Source organism: Fusarium odoratissimum, assembly GCF_000260195.1.
Source record: "Fusarium odoratissimum NRRL 54006 unplaced genomic scaffold supercont1.48, whole genome shotgun sequence".
Classification (NCBI taxonomy): Eukaryota; Fungi; Ascomycota; class Sordariomycetes; order Hypocreales; family Nectriaceae; genus Fusarium; species Fusarium odoratissimum.
This window is the reverse complement of record NW_022158728.1, coordinates 4,790-26,234: the sequence shown is the minus strand read 5'-3', so window position 1 is coordinate 26,234 and position 21,445 is coordinate 4,790. Positions and strand designations below refer to the sequence as shown.

Here is a 21,445-nt window from a genome sequence, read left to right as displayed (position 1 = left end):
TTTGCTCCATCCTTTACCCTCCAGTGGTTCTAGGGTATCATGCAAAGACTTGTAGCACCCAGCTGTCGCTCATTAGCAGTATGAGGATCCTGCACAGACGACATTCTGTATTGAGAGCTCTGCAGTTGAATGTCATTGCCAAACCCAGTGTATCGCTGGTAGTATCGCGGAGTTGGTTCTCACGAGAGTCTTATTGACGACCCTGCTGATCCTCAGGGGGATTTGCATCGTCAGGCTTGGGAACAGGCTTCATGATATGAGCAGGCAGAGCGCCTGGACGTAGTCCCGCGGGAGCCGGAGAGAGTTATAAAGGTGCACACCCCCCGCGCATGATGTCTCCCGCCCATTTCAATCGAGCATCTACAAGGCTAGTGCCGCCGGTCTATCCTGTGGGAAAGTTGCTGATATTCGTAATACGAGCACCAGAGGCTTGACCAAGTTGCTGTGCTGGCTGTGAACTGGAGCCCCCTGCAACGGTATATTGATATGGGAGACCGGCATTCATCTGGCCGCGTTGCCAAGTTACTTCGGGACTGATGTAGCCGACTCGAAGTTCTGCTCTTACATGTTCCTGTTCGGCCTGCTGGGGAGTAAGTTTTTGTGGCTGACTGCTATTGCTAGCCGGCTGAGCGTTTTGCGCAGCGTGGGCCTGGCGAGCCTGTTCATCATTTCTATCCGACATTGTCTTGTTCAATTTCTTGGTGACTCTCTATGTTTCAGTATGTAAAAAAGGGTGACTCAAGTGTTTATTGCGTTTATTGTGTTGTTCTGGTGGCACTAGTTCTGGTCATGGAACTCACTGTTATATATCGCAAATACTCCTTACTTTGTTCATTACTGACATCTGCACTATCTACAGTGATGGACTCAGTTAGCCTGAATATATCAGTGTTGAGATTACTGGAGTACTCTGTCTCACTGACCTAGAAAGTGAGCAGCAGTGATTGGCCTCGCAAGCTCACTTTCCGTACCTTTGATTCCATGTTCTCTCAGTGGTAGCACATCAGATCTGTTCCCAGAGCGATTAACATCACCTTTATATGCCGTTCATATGCAATTTTATATGCTGTGAATAGTCACTATGATCCGTGAAGAGCTGGTTGTACCATTACATCGCTGGCTTTGCGTTTCCGCCAAGCTTGGTGGCCTTTCGCAAGCAAGACGGTCCTCGTGCAGCCATTTCTATTAGTCGGATCTCATTGCTCAAGATACAGGTCTCATGGGCTTTGTAACCTTTTCTTTTCGGTCATCCGATCCAGTTCTACTAGTACATTTGGTTCAAGTAAGCCCGTTAAACATATCGTTTCACTTGTTGAACTTGGTATGAAGCAATAATATATAAGTTCAAGGTTCAAAAGGATGGGACAGAGGTCAGAAGTCCTTTTTAACGAAGTGTCGGAGATTGCATTCAAGGCATTTAGTACCAAGTACTTCATCCCTCTACTAAGAAATCTATCCTAAATCAACTCATCACGCTCTTTTTCTTTCTGCCTCTCTCTTCCTCTCCTTGGCCTGTTTCTGTCGTTAACTAAGCAACCTTGACATACCGTGTGCCCTTGAGTGCGCTCTCTTCCACACTGACACAGCCCTAGCCGCCGATGTCGATTTCATGTATTAGTCAACATTGCATGATACTCTACACATCGTCTGGAAGAGCCAGCATCTCGCTTATAACAAATGTTACATATATAATTCGCCAAAAGAACTTCCTTCTCATCCCGGTGGAAGACTTGTGGGGTATTCATATGACGCGCGCACAACAGGTTACCAGGGTCATTGAGATCAGCTTTACATAACAGGCAGAATTCTAATGCAAGAGCGTTAGCATCACTTTGACTGCGCCGTTCGCAAGCTTCACAGCGTATCCCGAATGTGGGAAGAGCAGCCGTGCAGTTGACGCAATATACTTGTAAGGGTGCATTGATCTTTTTTCCATACGATCGGAATTCAACTACCGGCGAAGGGACATCCAGTCCGGCGCTGTCTCCATGAGTATCTTTTTGATCAGCAACATGACTGTCATCGAATGGTAGTCCGCCTTGGAGTTCATTCCCGTATGATTCCTGAAGCTCAGAAGGGTGGATGTACGGGGCATGCTGATAGGTCGCAGTGTAGCTTGATTGTTCACCATGGGCTTCACTGTCACAGCTCCAACTGCCAAAGTTGCGCGGAGTAAAATACGTTGCCTGGTTTGATTGTCGAGTGCTAGGGTCCCATGGTAGAACTTCCTTTTCGTGTCCATCCACATCATTCTTTAACCAGGCATCAACATTCCGATCAGGGAACAGATATCTCAGTGATGGGGTACAGTCACCAAGCCTACTAAATAGATCTGCGTCATAATTTTTGGTGCCGGGAAACATTCCTGGACTGGAAAACGGATTGGCACGTGTGGAGCTACGATAGGAATAAGCACCACTAGAGCCTGGGTCATAGTATTGCGGGACGACTAGGTTAGCTTGAGGTTTATGGAGCTGGGGGCTAAAGAGTTGCGGGGGCTTCAGGATAGTGACCCATGGAGGCTTGTGAGTTAAAGCGCTGGAAGCCAGAAGACTGAGGACGGTAAGGATAGCTTAGCTGAGGGCCGAATGGAGTCGAAAATGGAGGTTGTGTACTATATGTGCTGGCCGGTGGATAGTAAGTATTTCCATGAGGTGTTTCCGTCGTTGGCTCATCGTACCAAGCATAGGGTGGCCGAAAACCACTTCCTTGGCCGGGGCCGTAGGGTGGCGCATGATTTATGTTCATATTCTATATATAGATATATTGTTAGTTGGGTTTATGTTTAGAACAATCAACAGTTCTTTAGGCGCTTTATATAGTAGTAAACTGCGAAGCTTAGTGATACACTTCTGCAAAACTAGTATACCCGGCCGAACATACGCAATAAACATCGATGGTCATCATGTTGTGTCAGACTCTATCGTGATGTCGATAGCCTAACAGTATCTTGTGGCTACACTGATTCGTTTCCGCCCACGCTGGGAATTCGAGATACATGATTGCATCTCACGACTTTCATTTTGCACAACGCATAGAACAGACTGGTTATCACAAGATAAGATATTCTGTTGTTGAAACAGCAGGGCAGAACACCAGGCTAGGTGATTCTTTGGAATTGAATAATAGTGTTACGTATTGTAATTAATACTTTGCATAGGGCGCTGGCTATCGCTCAAACAAGCATTAATCAAGGGAAGATACGGGTTTAATCACTTGCTCGCGTTTCACGGTATCCTGAATTTATCACTGGTACAGTGGTAACGCTCTCCTTATCGATAACGTCTTCCTAGCGCTTATCGCGTCGCCCGTCTTCACAGCCAAGTCTTGACATACTATTCTATAATCTCATGACTCTTCATGATCACCATTCGCACCGATTCAATTCACCATCCTCAACACCATAACTTGCGTTCCCAATAATATCAACCCCAGATTCGATAGTTCCCCGCCTCCTCATTCTGAGGTGCGTCTGCCGCGTTAGCCAGCCCTAGCCCATCACCAACCCTATTTCCCCTCAAAATTGGCCAAGAAGGGCCGAATACCAGCGACAACACTAGCACACGTCATTCAGCCATCGATTCTCAATTAAAATGGAAATGAGGAGACGAATTCCGGGGGATCCGGGGTAGTATTATAGCTTGCATTTATTTATTTGACATGCGCGCAATTGCGACAACACGGTGCGACCCAATAGCACCAACAACATATCGAGAAAAAACAATTAATAGTAGCTAAAATTAAAAACGTTTCTTTTTTCTTGATGAAACTTTATAAGCCAATTATTAATTAGAATACTGTCGATCTCGACGATACGACAAGGTGCTGGTTCGGTAGTTATGATTCTGGGTAAAGTAATCACTTAAGATTTGAGGCCATCCAGGTGCATCAATCACGAGCGGGAGCTATCAGCGGAACGACAAATAGAGTTTGAATAGATGCATTCAATACTGCAACATTCATTCGCGCAAGAAGTTTCTTGGCATTATTTGAGTCATGTCAAAGTAGGAGCCGTATAGTATTTAGCACATAATAATTTGCATCGCTTGAAGCTACAGGGTAGTACTTCAAATGACCAAATTGTCCACCGTCATAGTGGTATGCTAGTCGCAAGCCAAAGACGAGAAAATCAGGAGAAGGTCGTGAAAGGATGATATCAGGTTAAGTATCGACCGGGGGCGCACCGAGGAAGGATGCGATTCATCACGCCGTTGAACGGCTTGTCACATTGCACCACCAATCCCAGCAGAGGAACCCGCAGTAGCTGAACTCAAAAACTTCAAAAGGCTTGGTTTGCGTAGAACATGCATGGAATATGTGATCAAATAGGTACCACGATTGCGATCCAAGACTATGCATTGACGTGACAATCCCTTGGTAATCATTTGCCCTGAAATTCTGAGCAAAATCACATGAGGTTATCGTGATTCAGTGTATGCATGACATTTTGCGGGTCTTGTCCCGACGGAGCCGATAGAATCCGAGGATCGTCAGTCCCAGGCGCCCGGCGAGGCGGCAACATACCCTGTTGACGGTTAGTTCGCCCGCAGAGAATTGATGTCAGATCACTCCTTGAATAACCAAAACTCATAGCCCAGGCAGTGACACGGAGCCGTTACTCGATTTGGCATGTTCTTTAACCAAAAAACCCGGTGATCAAACTACTCGTGCTTTGACTCTGCATCACGAGAGCTAAAAGCTGAAAAGGCTACGGAGAATATTGGAAACCAATGTGATTCTAGACTCGGGGAAGATGAATGGTTTAAAAGGGGGGCGGTGGATATGGTGGGAATCATATGTCGTCGTCTAACCTCGGATGAAGCAGGTCAATTTTGAAAGAGAGGCAAGCTGCATGCTTTTCTTTTACTTACCCCTGGCTTACCTGTCAGATTGAGCTTAGTCCTTCAGCTGGAGTGTGCATGACATGACAAGACGCAGGGGTATCAGGTGAAAGGGGTAAAAAGGCACGGAATGAAAATCAAAAGCAAACGCTCAGCCTTATGATCCAAGTGCCCATTCTCCGTCTAGACCCCGAACTATTCATTCTACTAGCTACTCATCCGGTCATCGTCGCGAAGGACACGAGTAAGGCTGATCTTGGCTTAATATGTCCCCCCGGAGCTGTTGTTCCAAGGAGAAATACCAACGACAGCAATTCCGCAGCCACAAAGCCCCGATACGTAATAAGGGGCCAGCGCTAGAAAGAACTTCCCTACTTCCGAGCCAATCCCCGCACGAGTTCCCCATGGAGAAGAGTGGATCCGGCTAAAATCGGCCACGCATCTCTTAGGACTCTGATGGTGAGACGCGGGCGTTGGTACGAGAAAAACTCGCGACGCAAACTAAAGTCTGGAGATTCGTCCAAATGAGGCTCTACTACGTATAATTTGCTTTGGATCTAGTTCTTACCTAAAGAATTGCCTTGGATGACACACGAATGGCCGGAAGAGGTAGGTACCCAGACTTCGTGGCAGACACTAGAAAGTCCTAGTCTCACTCGTCGTGACGCGAAGGATGATGACTATTTGGCACAATTAACCAACGGTTCATCTAGGATCCCTTGCATTTTGAGTCAAGCAGGTAAGACAAATCAACGTGTAGTCCCCCCTTTGCCCTAGTCCCCGTCCCAGATCGGCATTTTTAATCACTCTCAAACGGCCTCCATCTTGAGCCGCATCGTGAAGATCGCCATTTGCTGTCAAAGCTTCTGGAATACCACGTGGAAAACATCTCTGCAACCATAAATGCCTTCTTTTTTTTCTGAGAGTTCTGCAACGCTCACCCGCAATGATCGGACGTTTAGACCCAATAAGGCAAATGCCCAGCTAGCGTAGACCCTCTCTCCTCCGACTTTTTTTTCTCCAGTATTTGAAAGTATCCACCTCCGCCATTGGCAAAAGCCGCCAAAACGTGAGAAACGCCGAGAGTGAGGCCGTGATAGAAGCAGAGTTACAAGCTACCAGAACCTGGGGTGCATGGGTCTGATTCACTTTCCCCAGTCGACGTTCAACTGATGCACTGTAACGAAATACCCAAGCGAGGGGGAGGGGACTCGAGCGCCGATCCTATATATGTCAGGGCCCGTTGGCAGGATGTAACCCCAGGACCATGCCGATCATTCATTCATGACTCCGCCGAAAGGCATCCATTCCTTTCTTCTGAATCATCTTTTCCAAATAATTAAACCACCATGTTCGGCTCTGGTAAAGCAGCCTCGGACAATGGTAGTAGCAAGGACGAGATAGTCCTGCTGCCAGTCCAAGCAAAGTCCGGCATCCTCCGCGTCACAGAGATCGAGACAAAAGTACACGATCCAAACCACCAGACCAACACTCCCATCCCAGACCCGACATTTGACCTACCAGATAATCATCCTAATAAAAATGCCATCGAGGTATTATGGCTCCCCCGCGGGTCGCACAGCTCCGACGACACGGGCGAGAAAGTCCGTCGCGCGCTGAACAATGAGAAGGAGATGACCATCTTGGGATGCTGCAAGCAATTCCCCAAAGCGATCTTCTGGTCCCTGCTGCTCTTCCTCACTGTTGTTATGGAGGGGTACGATAAGAGTCTTGTCGCTGGATTTGTCGCATTTCCTGCATTTCGACGACGATATGGCGAGGAGTTTGATACGCCGAATGGACCGATTTATGAGATCTCGCCGTTATGGCAGACGGCGCTTCAAGTCTCGGCTATTGCATGCGAGGTCCTTGGTCTGTTGCTTCACGGTTGGGTTACGTACAGCATTGGCTATAAGAAGATGATGTTGATTAGTCTTGCTTGGATGTGTCTTGCTGTCTTCCCGGCGTTCTTTGCTCACAACATTGCTGTGTTGGTGGCTTCTCAGGCTCTCTGTGGTAAGTCCATGTCTCTCACTCATCTTCCCTTCATACTCTCATTAGATCTCAATGATCATCCGCCCTAATACTCAAGACTAACCATTTCTTAGGTATCTCATGGGGTGTCATCCAAACACTCGCAGCTACATACGCTGCCGAGGTTGTCCCCTCAGCCATCCGTGCCTGTCTTCTCAGCATGACCAACATGTGCTGGGTCATCGGTCAACTTCTCGGCACTGGTATTCTCAAGTCTCTCGTTCACAACAACTCAGAGTGGTCTTACCGTATCCCCTTCGCTCTCCAATGGGCCTTCGCCATCCCTCTCCTCATTGGTATCGTCTTTGCACCGGAGAGTCCATGGTGGCTCATCCGTCGTGAGCGCAAGGTCGAAGCTCGTCATGCTCTGCAGCGCTTGACTAAGCAGTCTCAGCTCGATATCGACGACACCATTGCTGTCATGGAGCATACTAACCGCATTGAACGTAAGCTCAACTACGGCGGTTCGAGCTATCTTGACTTGTTCAAGGGTGCCAACCTTCGACGAACTGAGATTTGCTGCATGGTTTGGTCTGTCCAGGCTCTTTGCGGTTGGATCTTGACCGGTTACGCTCCTTACTTCCTTGAGCAGGCCGGCTTTGACTCTTCCAAGTCCTTCAGTCTGTCCACTGGCATGTATGGTATGGCCTTAGTTGGAGGCATGATCTCTTGGTTCCTTCTGTCTCATATCGGTCGTCGCAAGTTGTACCTCACCGGTCTTGCCGCTGCTGTCTTCATGCTTACCCTTGGTGGTATTCTCTCCGTCGTTCTTGATGGCCAAAAGGGTCTCAACTGGTCCCTCGGAGCTATTCTCATCACAACAACCTTCCTCTACAACCTCAGCATCGGTCCAACATGCTATGTCATCGTCGCCGAGATTCCCTCCACCCGTCTTCGTGTCAAGACTATCGCCTTGGCTCGTGTTGTCTACAACATCTTCATGATCATCAACAACGTCATCGTTCCTCAGATGCTCAACCCTACCGCTTGGAATATGCAGGGCAAGTCATGCTTCATCTACGCCGGCACAGCTCTCCTTTGTCTCATCTACTGTTACTTCCGCCTGCCTGAGACCAAGGGTCTATCGTACCTTGAGTTGGATATGTTGTTTGAGAAAGGGGCGCCTACTGCCAAGTTCAAGGAGTTGCAGCAGAGACTTGCCAACTCCGCTTACTTGACCGTGGATAGGGCGGAGCGCATGAGGAATGCTTGGCATGGTTGGCTCACATATTCATAATATTTTCTAGTGTTAATACCTATTCTCCCTCGAGGAAGCACTCTTCAAACTTGTACTTCAAATGCTTCCGTGACACCATATGGCACTGTGCTTCCCTCTTAAAGATCCTCCTTTTGAATTGTCTCCTTGGCACTAACCCAGTCAGACATGCAACGATTAGTCAAGGTAACAGTCCCGGCGAATACTGGTAGAACGACCTGAGTAACACTCTGACCTGTTTCCATTTTTTGTCTGTCATTTCATTGCCGCAATTATGACTCCCAAGCGCTTGAGTCTTTGGGCCTGAAGTCAGGTCCTTTCATGTTGATATGGTCTAGCGGGATCAGCCCACGCTCAGCTACGGAATGCCTACCAAGAACAAAGGCGAAAAGGTGGCGTGGATTTCGACCATATAAGACCAGGAAATCTATTTCAAAGAACAATAATATGGTCAAGTGGTTCTGGTCTTTCCAAAAGAAAGAAGGCTAAATTCCAATAATTGTCGTGGCGCTGTCACAGTCGCACAAGTCAGCAATAAAAATGGCCTCACCGATACGTCACACAACTCGAACAATAAAAAGAGTGCTCTGCATAAAAAATTATGGCAAGAATCGTCATGGACCAAAGGATGGCTGATGTGGCTGAATTGATCAGACCCCAAAACGCCGATGACCTTCGCAGGGCGGATTTCTTGAGACGTCCTATATCCAACAAATAGGAATGAAGCTTATGTTACACAAGTCTGCCTCACTTGGTCATGTGGTGGCCGCCAAACTGACTCGGGTTCGCGTTTCGGACAAGAGAATGCAGCCATCAGCCGGGAAAATGCCCACTGCCCGAAATGGAAGAACCTGCGTCGTCCTTGGTTGCGAATTGAAGGGGTATGTCAGATGTTTTGGCAATCAAAAACACGGCTACCTACTGACAACGCCACTCTCCTGCTCCGATCAACGCCGATGTCTCAAATGCCAAAACTCCTATTTGTATAGCGATTCCCCCGCTTTTCATAATGAAGGCTCTAGAAGGCATCATCCATCAAAACAGAACGAAATCCTTTCCACCAAGGCTAGAGACGGTAAAGCAACACAACAACCCATGTCTACTCGATCCAGTATCTCCAAACCAGTTTCCTCCCTTCGTCCCAGAGCTGCTGGTATGGGGTATCATGGTAATCCAGTCGCAGTGCTTGACATGAAGTCAGACCAAGTCCGACCGCTTGATAAAGCTGACTTTGAAGGTAAGACGCACAGCCGGCCAGAGTTCGCTGCTAACATATCGATAGGTAAAGACTATTTCGCGGTTGAGATTCCCCGAGTAAAGAACAACGTTCCAATCTACATCTCGCGATCGAACGATGCGAAGCAGGAGTTCATTGCGGAGGTCAACCTCTGGAGCATGGGGGTCCGGTACAACCTGCATAGACTTCTAGGGGACGGACCTCAGCTCTACGTGGTCAATGCATAAGGATGACCAGAGTGAGACAGTGGCTTAGTATGATGATTGTAAGGAGGATGTGTTCATTTCCAATATTATTTGCAGATTTCACAGGGGGCTGGGTGCGCCACTTTGGGACCTTTTCGGACATTACATGTTTTTTTTAGACATTTTTCGGGGAGACGGACCCCTCGTATGTAGTAAATGTAACCTTCAGCCATGATCGCTGTAGATAGCAGTTCATCCGATGATGCAAGTCAGCCGGAGATTCCCTTGGTCAGCTGCATGGATATTCCATTTCGAGCACCGGTGTATGCATGATGACAGGCTGGAGGTGATGAACCGAATGAGCCATTAGAACACGATGATCATCCGTGTGGAAAGTGCAGTCACAATGCCACAAGCAGTAATCTTCATCATTTAAGCCATGAGTCTCCAGCTGAAAGTTGTCGCAGATGCGCTGGAAATCACAACCTCAGTGAGTCCAACGGAAACAAAAACACCTTCAAGAGAGTGGCCAGGCCAGTGGACTGATGGAGGTTGTGCGGGATTATTGGGTGAGGTTTGGTTACACAGCAGCCAATATTTCAAGCCATCCATTGACCGCGCGCATATCGTTACAATGGCTTTGCCTGGCGCCTAAAAAGTCTTCTTGACAGTCTAAACATCTTCTGAGAAGGCATTCTTGCTATAGAAGGTTATTGGCTTTCGATACTGTATTGACTCAACTAGGTTATCGAAGCAAGTAGCTGTTTCTTTTGGTCTCGTAGTGCTGCAGTGACTCAATTTTGGTCAATGAGCCCGGAGATATCCACCTGAAGAAAGCAATGCAGGCTACCAGGTTGTGGCGTATTGATTACCGCCCCCTTTACCAGAATGAACAGGATGCTATCATATTTGGAAGCATGGGGGCAATACCACAGTCGTACAGGATGGGTGGTCTCTGCAGCAGGCTGCCTCGCACACCATCACGCGCCCGATTCTCATGCGTTCTCAGAGCCTCGTTTGGCGAGGCATAAAATGATACCATGGGTTCTGCGTTAGATACCCCATTCTGTCGTTGGATAGGACAAGGCTCTCACAGTCAGCACACAATCCTTTGTTTCGCATTTCATCATTGCCGAAATTGAAACGATATGGCTACTTCACCGTCCGAGACCTCTCGTACGCTACATCCACAAGTCAGTGGAGCGAGTAGCGCGGATATCGATCCTTCAATTCCTATTCGCGGACCCGAGCACATCTCAGATGAGGAAGGTCCTTGGGCTCAAAAGACCATCTTGACATTCGGTAACAACTCACTACCACTTTGTCGAATCATGCACTTAAAAACGTATCTTAGATGGCGGTGGTGTTCGTGGCTACTCAAGTCTTTTGGTGCTGAAGCGTATCATGACTCGAATACGGGACATAGAGCGTAATCACGAAGACCCAGCCCCTAGCAGCACCTACTACCCCTGGATGGGCAAACGCGAGCAGGATGCTAATGAAGATAACCCAGAGTCAGAAAGAGTTGATAAGTTTCTTCCTTGTCACTACTTTGACTACGTCGCTGGGACTTCAACTGGTGGGTAAGTTACCAGAACCTATGCTATACAGAGCCCGAGACTAATCTCAGTTAGTTTAAGTAGTATTATGCTGGGAAGACTGCGCATGTCAGTTGACCAAGCTTTGGATACTTACAAAGCATTCGGAAATGCCGTGTTCGGTAAACCTAGATGGTTTCACGAGCGTTCATTTCTTTGGTATCCGCGAGCAAAGTTTTCATGTCGGAAGACACGTGCAGCATTTCAAGAGGTCGTCTACCAGACTCTTCGACGTGAGAGGGATTGTTTCCCTAGCGAAGCTGAAACTGAGCCATTAAAGTACAGAGAAGATCGAACCAGAACGTAAGGTCCCTGCACAACTTGTTCCATTCCTAACCTGCTAACGACAACATATAGTATCGCTATCTCTTGGGCTATTAACAAAGAAGGTGGCGTTAGTAAAGGGTTCGTCTGGAGAAGTTATGACAATGACTTTAGCCCCAGGGCGCATGACTCCAATCTCTGGAACCCCTCCAATGCGGGTCCTGCTCACACAACTGCAATTTGGGAGGTTGCTCGCGCAACAACAGCTGCACCAAGGTACTTTGAATCCATCAAGATCAGAGGAAGGAAATTCCTTGACGGTGGTATGGTAGCCAACAATCCCGCCTTGATTGCTATCAGAGAAATCCATAACCTTCATGGCTTGGTTCCGGCCCTGTTCGTCAGCATTGGAACGGGTCTCAAGATTTCCGCAGATGCTCAGAACAACGGTTTAGCTAATGGAACAAACGGCGATATTAGAACACTTAGAAGGGCTGCAACTAGAGACGACGTTAGACGCAAGCAGTTCTTGAAGAAGTATATCGAGATAGGAAAACATTGGAAAAACTGGATGGTTGACTGTGAGGGAATGAACGGCACTAATGGGTGGCGAGGCCACTGCAGAGCGATAGGCTTGACAGAGCATTTATACAGACTCAACGTGGAAGGCGACCTTCACACTATTCCACTCGATGATTGGCGTCCGTCAAACACTGGAGAAGACACCCTCAAGTTCATTGAAGCGCAAACAGAACGATACCTCGCCGAGCCCAGAGTGAAAGATTACATCACCTCTATCGCGAAGAAAGCCGTTGAGATAAGACGTCAGCGCGCTGCGACGGAACAGTGGGAGCGATTTGCAGTAGATGTGATTTATCGCTGCTCTGATTGCGATACCAAGAAGTATGACACTCGGGCAAAGTTGCGAGAGCATCTACAAAAAGGAACTGAGCATAGAAGGGAGAGGATGGTTGATGGGAGAGAGCTTGAAGAGAAACTCAGCGCTTCGAGGTCCTTTAGGCCTGATAGACCAGGTGAAACAGGGAGGTGAGGTTGTTGTCTGGAGGAATTGGGCTCTACAACAAAGCAGCTCCAGAACATTCGAAGAGAACTACGTATAAATGCGGATGAAGATATCATGTATATACAACCTTACAAATTTCTATAATGATTTGACTCGCTTATTTATGCTAATGATATCCCATGACTATGCCATTCTTACTTTCCAAGTCTTTAGACAGCCAAATCACCTTGGTTGACTACAACATGCGCCTTCTTCTCTCCTTGGGAATAATAGCGCACTGCAATGCACAAGGTTCTGATGAGCAACTGGCAGTTCTGTACATAAGGGCCAGTGAAATAGATATCCGGGTTACCATGAATGCGACTATGCAAAGTAGCCAGTTGGCCGATGTTGTTAAAAACCGCGAAAACCAAGGAGTGACAGATGTCCGCATCTGAGAACGACTTGATGTCCCGCACGGGGTTTTCAGCCTCTTGAGTCTCAGCATCAGGTCTATGCTCCAAGCTGAAGGCTTTGCAGAAAGTTGAAGCAACAGCTGTCATTTTCATTCCAATTCTGTTGTAGTCCATTCCATAAATGTCTCCAATCAGCTTATCAACATTTGCGTTGTTACCCTTCTCAGCTTGTTCAAGCATATCTTCATACGTACGTGCTCGTGTGAGAAGAAGTAGCAGACCGCATAACGCCGATCCGCCGAATGAGGAGCCCGAGATGCGCTGACATTGGTTGCTTTCTGAGACCTGGAAAAATGATACGCCTGAGCCGATGTTGACGAGGAGATATGGGTGAGATTTTGGTGGTGTTGAGGAGACGATTACTTCCTCGGTGAAGGTGTAGATTTCGCAACTTGATCCCGGGATAGGTGGACGATTGTCTGCCACTGGTCAGTAATCTGTCAAGTATGATGAGAGTAGGGAGTAGTACCATGACTTGAACCGTCAATTCCGTCTGATAAATGACTGCCATTTAGGGGGTTAACCAGATATTGCAGTTCTGCGTCCCGTACATGGTCCTCGCTTGTAGTCATGATGAGATCAAGGATCCTTTGTATAAGATAAGGCAAAAGATAGTATTGATGAGCTCTGCAGAAGTATTGGACGTATCTTATCAAGAAATGCTGAGAAGTTCGTGATATTGTTGTTGAAATGCGGTGACTAAATGAGACTAGTGTAGTTTTGGGTTGGTAAAGGGGGGAGGATTTGATGAATTTTCACGTCAATCTTACAGCCGAGGGATCGTCGTGTATCCACCACAGGACTTTCCTGCCAATCATCGTTGTGAAAGAACATCAGATAAGATAAGATTCATCTACAGCGTTATATCTATCTTATAGCGGCATCAAATGAGCCTAGTAACTAAGTAGCGCTGGTGTTATACCACGTATTCTGTGCTGCTTTCAATGCCAATCGGCGAGACTTGCCTTACGCATGAGAAAAATGGTGAATGCATGGGCTATGTAATAAGTTGTTGGTTCCGCAAGCGAGAAATTAATGTGGGGTTATCGCATGATCGAATTGTTTCTTTGCGCGGTGTCTTTTTCGCTTCACAGTATCATTTTCAGGTGCAAATTCGAGAATCATGACTTCTTCTACAAGTCAAAAACCTTTCCTATTTACTCTTCCTCCAGAGATTCAGAGCCAGATAATCTCTCTTGTTGCTGACTCGACTGATTTCAAATCCGTTCATTCACTTCTATTTTCGTGCAAACAACTCTACGCAATTGCACTGCCTTTTTCAGTCCAAACATTCTGCGACATCCCGAGACCTGAAGTGCCGAAGAAAGGCTCTGTGGTTCGCTCCCGCATTGTGCAGTTTCTCTCATACGTTTCAATCATCAGGCCAGAGCTTGCCCGACACGTTCGCACGATCAGGCTGTTTGATTGGCTGACTGATAGCCCTTATAACGGAACGGTTCATATCGATGCCAATGATTTGATCTTCTATAAGCAACTGATTTCCAAGACATATTCCGAGAACTTAGGATATCTTACGATTTGGCGTGACCATTGGATTCGGGCTTTGGAAGAAAGAATCGAAGAGGCAGCGGTGGATCTTCTACTTGCTGTGTGCACAGAGATCAAAACTTTTACATATGGCCACCCTCGACATCCAAGTTGCTTCAGCAATATCCTGGTAGCTGCTACTGGAGCCTTAAGAAGAAGACGTGTTGAACACCCTCCGTGTCAGTTGCTAACCAAGTTGGAGAATGTTAAGCATGAGGCGGAAGGTCACTTAGAAGGATGTCGCCCATTCTATAACCACGCACAGTGGCTGTTTCGCATCCCCAGTATTCGTTCCTACGAGTGCATTGGAGCAAGTAGCCCCCAAATGGATGAGTTTGACATAGACCCGTTGCATGAAAGATGCTCGAATGTTGAATCAATTATCTTACGAGATAGCTGGTGCGTAGCTCGAGCCATTCGCTCTTTAATAGGGGCGTGCAAGGACCTTAGGAAGTTCATCTATACATGCGACTTTAAGAAAAGGGACGACAACGACGAGTTCGAAGTGGAAGCTCGGGATATCATGGAAGCCCTATTGTCCCATGAAAACAGCCTTGAATATCTTCATCTTGATTTTATTGAGGCAGCCCGCACTAGCTATTGCATGCCCGGACCACGGGAACGATTGTACATGGGTGCTGAGCTACGACAGATGCGCACGTTGAAAAGCCTTGTTTTAGGGTCTCAGAGCATCTGTGGACTTCTAGGTAATGGCACGGTGTATCGCCACACAAGGGATGCATCTATTGAGGCTCCGAGGGTTATTGAATGTATTCCAGAACACCTGGAGTATCTTGAGATTCATAGCTGTGGAAGGAACATCGTTAGCCAGCTCGAGGAGTTTCTGGACACTCTGATCTACCCAGATCGGTTCCCCAACTTATCATCTGTCAAGTTTATTTTCAACGAGGACTGGGTGAAAGAAGAAGAGATAAAGAGCCTCTCTACAAATAGAGATGGTCTAGGACTGGAGGTTATTCTGTGTCGGTGATAATACGAACAGTTGGGCCAATAGGCGGGGAACCTTTGAGAACGTAGCAGACGGTTTGTCAATCACTCAACATGTAGCTTATCTTACCTTTATGCTTTATCAAAGTGGGTTCTTCAGAGACCGACTTTGATTCGCAGTCTACTCCAAGTTTGGCATACAAAGACCTTCGACTTTACCAATGACATACGTCCTCACTTCAAAGGGTTACCTAAATTTGAACTGTTACTTTGCTGTATCCCATGTCTGATATTTGACACCTTGGTAGAAATACCAGCAGTACCTAGAAGAGCCATTGTGTTTCCAATTTCAGTTACTCCAGTGACACTACCAATATATCCTAGAGTTTATGATTTCCTCATATGCTCGGCGCCTTAAACAGGCCCATACTTGCGAGACTTGAGGCGCTAGATTGGTTCATCCCGGCTATCCGGCACTCAAAGAATGAGTCATATGAACTATCACACAATTTGGGCAGGGAACTTCTCTATCGGCTACCTAGCTTGGAAACGGCCGAAAGTATGTTCCAACAAGCCAATTGAAAGCTGAGACCACGGCTCACCTGGCCTGCTGTCTGTCTACAACCGGTACATAAACCCTTCTTAGAACGGGCAATTTCCTTTGTTAACCAAGGAATTTCGATAATTGAAATTTCGATAATTGAACATATTTATTACTATTACGGCCTAACTCCTGCAAAAACAAGTGCGTCTAATCTCGCCTTATCATCAGGTGGACGAGCTCTCGCTTATTTGCTCTCAGCCAGCCGGCCATGGGTCTCCAGGTCGCTTGGATGAAGAGCTGTCGATGGGAGTGGATCCTAATAGCCAGCCGGAGAAAGCTCGAGAGTTACTTTCTACAACGAGTCCGGATGAGATGCCCAAGATCCACCACCACAGTTCGAGCGATACGGCGAGCAGTTTCAGCCACCTCTTTATTGCGCTACCAACACACTCTCTAGCAGACCTAATGATAAAGGTGAAAGGCTCCAGATGATCACATCGCTTCTTCGGCATGGATGCGATTTGTACTGGGAGTTTCCTCAGGCTGTTTATAATCTAGAACGCTATCTCAAGCTCAGAGCACCCTTCCCTGTTGAAGATCCTCCGCGCACATCTTATCCAGACAGCCCCATGGAAGCCAATAGTCTCGATTGGGAAGAAAAGAATGGGCATCCGCACTTTTCAGATGATGGGTGGGATAACAAAGAGCCAGCACCTGTTTGGGGTGCTCGGCATCTTATACATACTATAATCGAGGACGGGATTTGGTTCAAGCCGCTGATGGACTATCCCGGCTTTCTGGAATCATTAGACCTCGAACATCGTGATCCTCAAGGACGCACACTCTTGCTCAGTGCGTGTCGAAGTGCAGCTGGAGCCGATATACTTGCTGGGACCCCTTTGGTGGATATTGATTGGAGAGTGGAAGGCGGAGAATCAGACCAGAAGCTCTATCCAAGCTGGGATCAATACTTGGGGCCGACTGAGTCAGACTTCTCAGAACCAGGCTCGGAAACTTTGATTGAAGTATTCCTTCGGCTTGGAGCAGACCCCCTCGCGATAGACAATCAAGGGAAAAACGCGTTGCATCACCTCCTTGTCGAGGTGAGCAATAATCGGAATGCGGATTTCCAAGAACTACCCATTGTTCGGCGTTGCTTACGCATCCTTTCATCGAGGTACCGGTCTCTGTTGACCAACCGGATCACCATGGAACATATCCACTACATGCAGCTCTTCGGCGAATGCGCCTCCACCCCTCAGCTGAAAGCCTTACCCCCTTGTCATGGCAGAGCCTCTCGGGTGTGTCCAGGATCTCCTGAGAGCTGGTGCTGATCCTCGGGCCAAAGACGGAGAGGGAAATACCGCGCTGCATTATTTAGCTGATGACGATTTGACTGGCATCTGGTACGCGACGGAAAAGCGAGAAATGTTCTATGGACTGTTGAAGATCGCGTTTTGCGACGATATCAATATTCCAAACAACGCCGGAAAGACTGTGGCGGAGCTCATATTGGATGATAACGGCCGTATGGATGATGGCAAGGTGAGTACCTTTCGCATATCTGACACGGACCCTGATCAAGATTACCGAGGTTGGAGAGACGTCGATGCTGAGGTTCTCAATGCTCTGGACGCAGCCGGGGCTGATTGGAAGGCCAAGAGGTCAGAAGGTGGAAACCTGTTACATATCGTTGCGCGATCTGGGCTTGACCAGGACAGATTGATTTGGAGGAGTCGATATCTGGTGCAAAAGGGAATCGATGCAAATGAACCGGATGCAGATGGTTGGACGGCGAAGAGAATCGCGGAGCATTACAAGTTGAACAAGTTCCGATTCTATGTGGAGCTCGGTAGGCTGGAAAAGGGTGAGGTTGAGGAGTACTATCAGTAGCTTGGGAAGGATATAGTCAAGGTTATTATCAAGGTCGCTCTCATCAGCTGCCTTAAACACCTATCATAGAAAGACATGAACATGGAAGAATAACTCATAGTCATGCATCATAACAAAGACACTGTGTTTGTATTCGTGTTCATCTAGTTATGCACACGCCACTATTCCAAGTCCAATACACAAACGCTCATTCATGGCGGAAATCCTCTCTACCCCAACTCCTCATGCGCCATTTATCACTCAGCTGTCATCATCGAGATGATGAATTAGGTTCTTCTACTCCCGGAGCATCCTAAGCAGCAACTTCCAGGACGCATCGTCCAGCGACTTGACCAGTAGCAAGCTTCTTGATCCACTCATCAAGATCTTCAAGCTTACCCTTGGAAAGAATAGGCTATTAAATAGTTAGTACTTGACCATCAAGCCCTCATCATATCAGGTTATACTCACTCGAACGAGACCTCTAGCAGTAAAGTCGAGAGCCTCCTCGACATCCTTCATACTACCTGTGACACTTCCAACAATCTTCAATCTTCGAAGAGCAACTGCCATAGGAGGTGCACCGGCAATGACAGTTGGGTCTTGAGGAAGACCAACAGCCACAGCAGTGCCGTTAGGACGAAGGTAGTTAGGGGCAGTTTCGTAAGCCGCTCGCGTCGCAGCTGTGATGATAACACCGTGAGCGCCGTACTTTGTGAACTTAATAACCTCGGCGGTAATGTCTTTTGTTGTCCTAAAGTCAATGAAAACTTCAGCACCGAGCTTGAGGCATAGATCTCGCTTTTCATCACCGCCGTCGATAGCGATGACTCGCATGCCCATCGCTTTGGCGTATTGGATGCAGAAATGGCCTAGACCACCTCCAGCGCCGGGGATAACTAGCCATTGGCCTGGTGTCACTCCAGATCTTAAAGGTATTAGCATCGTGTATTGTAGCAGGTGTTGTGACTTACCGTTTGCAAGCTGTGTAAGCTGTTACGCCTCCGCACATAATCGGTCCAGCCTCCTCATCAGAAACACCATCTGGTATTCTCGAAGTATATCTTCCATCCGCAAGAACATATTCCTGAAACGTTCCCGCAACAGAAAATCCGCTGTTTGTCTGGTTGGGGCAGTGAACTTCATCCGAACCAACTCTGCAAAAGTCACATTCGCCACAGGTGCTTGCAATCCACTTCACACCAGCACGGTCGCCAATCTTCCACCTATTCTCCATACCTTCACCAACAGCTACGACATTACCGGCTCCTTCGTGCCCAGCGATGCCTTTGGAAGCATCCATCATGCTGACACCAAAGTCCTTCCACTCATTGTGCAGGAGAGACTTGTCAGAGCCGCAGAGGCCGGTCCATGTGATTTTGACGAGAATTTGCCCTGGGCCGGGCTTCTCAACGTCGACTGTGCGGACGGGAGCTGTTGCTTCTGCTCCAAGTCCTTGACGGACGGCTGCTCGCTGTTGAGAGGGAATTGACATTATGAGTTGAAGGTGGTGCGAGATTAAAGGAGGCTGTTTCAAAGGTTCTGGAGTTGAGACATCTGTAAAGACAGGCGCGAGGAAGTCGAGTGTTTTATATCATTCGAGGACTGATCGCTCCACCGAACCAGTATCAGACAACTTTCCAAGCGGGCATGATTCCGCAGGATCTTTCGAAGCAGGGCGGAAACAGGGTGATTGTTGGTCTGATGGTGAGGGGTCAAATGAGGTGACACGAAGTGGATCCAAAGCTGTATTTGTTATCTGCATCATAGCTATTCGAGTAACAAATCTGGCAAAGAGCAACGGACAAGAGGAGCTTGTCTGCTACCGTAATTGCTTTGACTTGTCGCTTTGACATCATTTATGTCCGTTGGCCCGGCATGCATATCGAAGGATGGGTGCGGGGAAGTCGAAACGGCAAATGCGATCTTGTTCCGAGGAGATATCACCTGATGGAGGGTTCCGAGGAACTCGAGTCAAGAAAAACTAGTCAGAGCTGATGCGCAGATCTATGAATTGGGAGCCTGCTGGGGGTTTAAAAGAATGGTAAAAAGACGAGATTGAGTTTATCGTAGATCGGCCTTGTCGCCGAAAAGTTCATGAGACATGAAACAAACATGCATCATGGTGTCGTACAAATGCCACACTGCAGGGATATACGCATGAGTCCAATGACTCCAATCAGTTCGACATGGATCAAAGCTTTTGGACATGTCACAAGTTCCATGGTCTGATATTTTGCAACAGCGTGGTTGGGGCAAAGAACAGACGATCTCGACAAGGATCGACCAGACAGTGGGGGTTTTCTACGCTGAACAAAATCCGGGGGCCACAAGGAGATCTGGGGAAACCACAAAAGTCCGTGAGCCCGATCTCTACTTTGTGCTTTCTATTGGCTCAAGTTCATTTATAGGATGCGCTTAGACATAGCTTCTGTTGTCAAAAACGTGTTGAGGCTTCGGGTACATATCCCCGCTATTACCGTGTTCCGAGACCGAGGCCCTCGTTCGGCCCGTTCGCGAGCCGCTATGTATTTATCGCCTGATCTGCGCAGTAAGAGATCTTTTGTCATATAGAATGGTAGTCTAAAACATCTTGGAGTGTGTTATGGTAGTCGACGGGGGAGAAAAAAGAAGGCTTTATATTTTCTGTTGCACACTTGGTCGTTGTCGTGATCGGCTGACAGGTGTCTTGATACTTTCTTTCCGCAGAGTATTACGCCTGCGAGGTTCCTATATTGGGTAGCTGAGTCTTGACCACTTAGAGGATAAACTGGCAATAAAGATTACATTGAGGGCTCTATGCGAACGAGAGAGTGTTCATGTTGCTAGTTTTGGGTTTAGGCTAGATAGTTTGCTTCGAGATGGTTCTTATCTTATCATTATCATGGACATCGTGAACTAGCTATAATCCGTAAGTTTGGATATCAAGATAGCCTTTCGTCTATCACCCCTAATAAAATGACCAGACGAGTAAAATGTTCATTTCGCACCTATTATACATTCTGGTAGGACCTTCGTCCTCTAATACCACGCAGAAACAACAAAAATGCTTACCGAGTCAGTTGGCTGGTGTGAAGTTATTGACAACTACGGCGGCGTGGACGATTATAGCCACGAATAAAACATCGAATTATTCAACCCAGATGACAGTCAATAACACAGGAATGTTCCCAAGGACGTACTCGTGGCCTGCAACCGCCGTATGGGCGTTTCACAAATTCGATATTTCGCAGGGCCCTACCAACTGCAGAAGGACGGATCTTCAGTCATCATTCAAATCGATGGAGCTTGTTGAGGAAATGGAACACGATCTGCACGAGGCGGTTGGGGCGCTTTCTTTGGCCACCAATCGCAGTACAACAGCTGGGGTCTTCTGCCGCCCAACGCACAGCAGACCAGCACTTATGTGGAACTTTATGCCGCGATAGCAGCACTGCAAACGGTTCCGCGACAGATTACCGCTCTCACCTAAAAGAGTCTTCATCGTATCCGACTCTTCATATCTGGTTCGAACCTTTACGGAGTATATCAATCTCCGGCTGCAGACTTGATTTATATACTCCCGAGGAGAAACAGTGGCGCACTGGAATTTCTTGCTGGAGATTAGACAGGTTATTGATGATTTGATTCTGTTTGGCGGTCGGAATATAGAGTTCAAGTTTTGGCATGTGCCAAGAGA

The 21,445-nt window shown here is 47.5% G+C and overlaps 8 protein-coding genes across 8 annotated transcripts; 5 read left to right on the top strand and 3 right to left on the bottom strand.

Annotated features, from left to right (window-relative positions):
- Positions 1–382: 382 nt before the first annotated feature.
- On the bottom strand, positions 383–682 carry FOIG_15158 (uncharacterized protein; the record flags this gene model as incomplete). Its single annotated transcript, XM_031216484.1, has 1 exon — positions 383–682. One exon carries the CDS (start codon positions 680–682, stop codon positions 383–385), a length of 300 nt encoding a protein of 99 aa, XP_031053709.1.
- Positions 683–6,102: 5,420 nt separating this feature from the next.
- On the top strand, positions 6,103–8,184 carry FOIG_15157 (uncharacterized protein). The gene is made up of 2 exons (XM_031216483.1): positions 6,103–6,857; positions 6,950–8,184. The coding sequence occupies exons 1-2, from the start codon at positions 6,191–6,193 to the stop codon at positions 8,110–8,112; spliced, it is 1,830 nt and encodes a 609-aa protein (XP_031053708.1). The 5' UTR covers positions 6,103–6,190; the 3' UTR covers positions 8,113–8,184.
- A 936-nt stretch (positions 8,185–9,120) lies between these two features.
- Positions 9,121–9,728, top strand: FOIG_15156 (uncharacterized protein). The gene is made up of 2 exons (XM_031216482.1): positions 9,121–9,328; positions 9,374–9,728. Exons 1-2 carry the CDS (start codon positions 9,187–9,189, stop codon positions 9,553–9,555), a joined length of 324 nt encoding a protein of 107 aa, XP_031053707.1. The 5' UTR covers positions 9,121–9,186; the 3' UTR covers positions 9,556–9,728.
- An 832-nt stretch (positions 9,729–10,560) lies between these two features.
- FOIG_15155 (uncharacterized protein) lies at positions 10,561–12,427 on the top strand. Its single transcript, XM_031216481.1, has 4 exons — positions 10,561–10,815; positions 10,868–11,096; positions 11,148–11,414; positions 11,469–12,427. Exons 1-4 carry the CDS (start codon positions 10,662–10,664, stop codon positions 12,424–12,426), a joined length of 1,608 nt encoding a protein of 535 aa, XP_031053706.1. The 5' UTR covers positions 10,561–10,661; the 3' UTR covers position 12,427.
- Positions 12,428–12,477: 50 nt separating this feature from the next.
- Positions 12,478–13,578, bottom strand: FOIG_15154 (uncharacterized protein). The gene is made up of 2 exons (XM_031216480.1): positions 13,324–13,578; positions 12,478–13,273 (listed from the first exon to the last, which is right to left on the bottom strand). The coding sequence occupies exons 1-2, from the start codon at positions 13,424–13,426 to the stop codon at positions 12,609–12,611; spliced, it is 768 nt and encodes a 255-aa protein (XP_031053705.1). The 5' UTR covers positions 13,427–13,578; the 3' UTR covers positions 12,478–12,608.
- A 3,600-nt stretch (positions 13,579–17,178) lies between these two features.
- FOIG_15153 (uncharacterized protein) lies at positions 17,179–17,787 on the top strand (the record flags this gene model as incomplete). Its single annotated transcript, XM_031216479.1, has 1 exon — positions 17,179–17,787. The coding sequence occupies one exon, from the start codon at positions 17,179–17,181 to the stop codon at positions 17,785–17,787; it is 609 nt and encodes a 202-aa protein (XP_031053704.1).
- Positions 17,788–18,079: 292 nt separating this feature from the next.
- On the bottom strand, positions 18,080–19,261 carry FOIG_15152 (uncharacterized protein; the record flags this gene model as incomplete). Its single annotated transcript, XM_031216478.1, has 3 exons — positions 18,080–18,181; positions 18,238–18,694; positions 18,741–19,261. 3 exons carry the CDS (start codon positions 19,259–19,261, stop codon positions 18,080–18,082), a joined length of 1,080 nt encoding a protein of 359 aa, XP_031053703.1.
- A 694-nt stretch (positions 19,262–19,955) lies between these two features.
- FOIG_15151 (uncharacterized protein) lies at positions 19,956–21,194 on the top strand (the record flags this gene model as incomplete). The annotated part of the gene is made up of 2 exons (XM_031216477.1): positions 19,956–20,126; positions 20,802–21,194. The coding sequence occupies 2 exons, from the start codon at positions 19,956–19,958 to the stop codon at positions 21,192–21,194; spliced, it is 564 nt and encodes a 187-aa protein (XP_031053702.1).
- Positions 21,195–21,445: the final 251 nt, after the last annotated feature.

Excerpts from the sequence above, each read along its gene's own strand:
- FOIG_15157 (XM_031216483.1), top strand. The coding sequence starts at position 6,191 with ATGTTCGGCTCTGGTAAAGCAGCCTCGGACAATGGTAGTAGCAAGGAC. Across the intron at positions 6,858-6,949 it reads GGCTTCTCAGGCTCTCTGTG|GTATCTCATGGGGTGTCATC; the intron begins GTAAGTCCATGT and ends ACCATTTCTTAG.
- FOIG_15156 (XM_031216482.1), top strand. The coding sequence starts at position 9,187 with ATGTCTACTCGATCCAGTATCTCCAAACCAGTTTCCTCCCTTCGTCCC. Across the intron at positions 9,329-9,373 it reads TGATAAAGCTGACTTTGAAG|GTAAAGACTATTTCGCGGTT; the intron begins GTAAGACGCACA and ends ACATATCGATAG.
- FOIG_15155 (XM_031216481.1), top strand. The coding sequence starts at position 10,662 with ATGGCTACTTCACCGTCCGAGACCTCTCGTACGCTACATCCACAAGTC. Across the intron at positions 10,816-10,867 it reads AAAGACCATCTTGACATTCG|ATGGCGGTGGTGTTCGTGGC; the intron begins GTAACAACTCAC and ends AACGTATCTTAG. Across the intron at positions 11,415-11,468 it reads AGAGAAGATCGAACCAGAAC|TATCGCTATCTCTTGGGCTA; the intron begins GTAAGGTCCCTG and ends GACAACATATAG.
- FOIG_15154 (XM_031216480.1), bottom strand. The coding sequence starts at position 13,426 with ATGACTACAAGCGAGGACCATGTACGGGACGCAGAACTGCAATATCTG. Across the intron at positions 13,274-13,323 it reads AATTGACGGTTCAAGTCATG|ACAATCGTCCACCTATCCCG; the intron begins GTACTACTCCCT and ends GACCAGTGGCAG.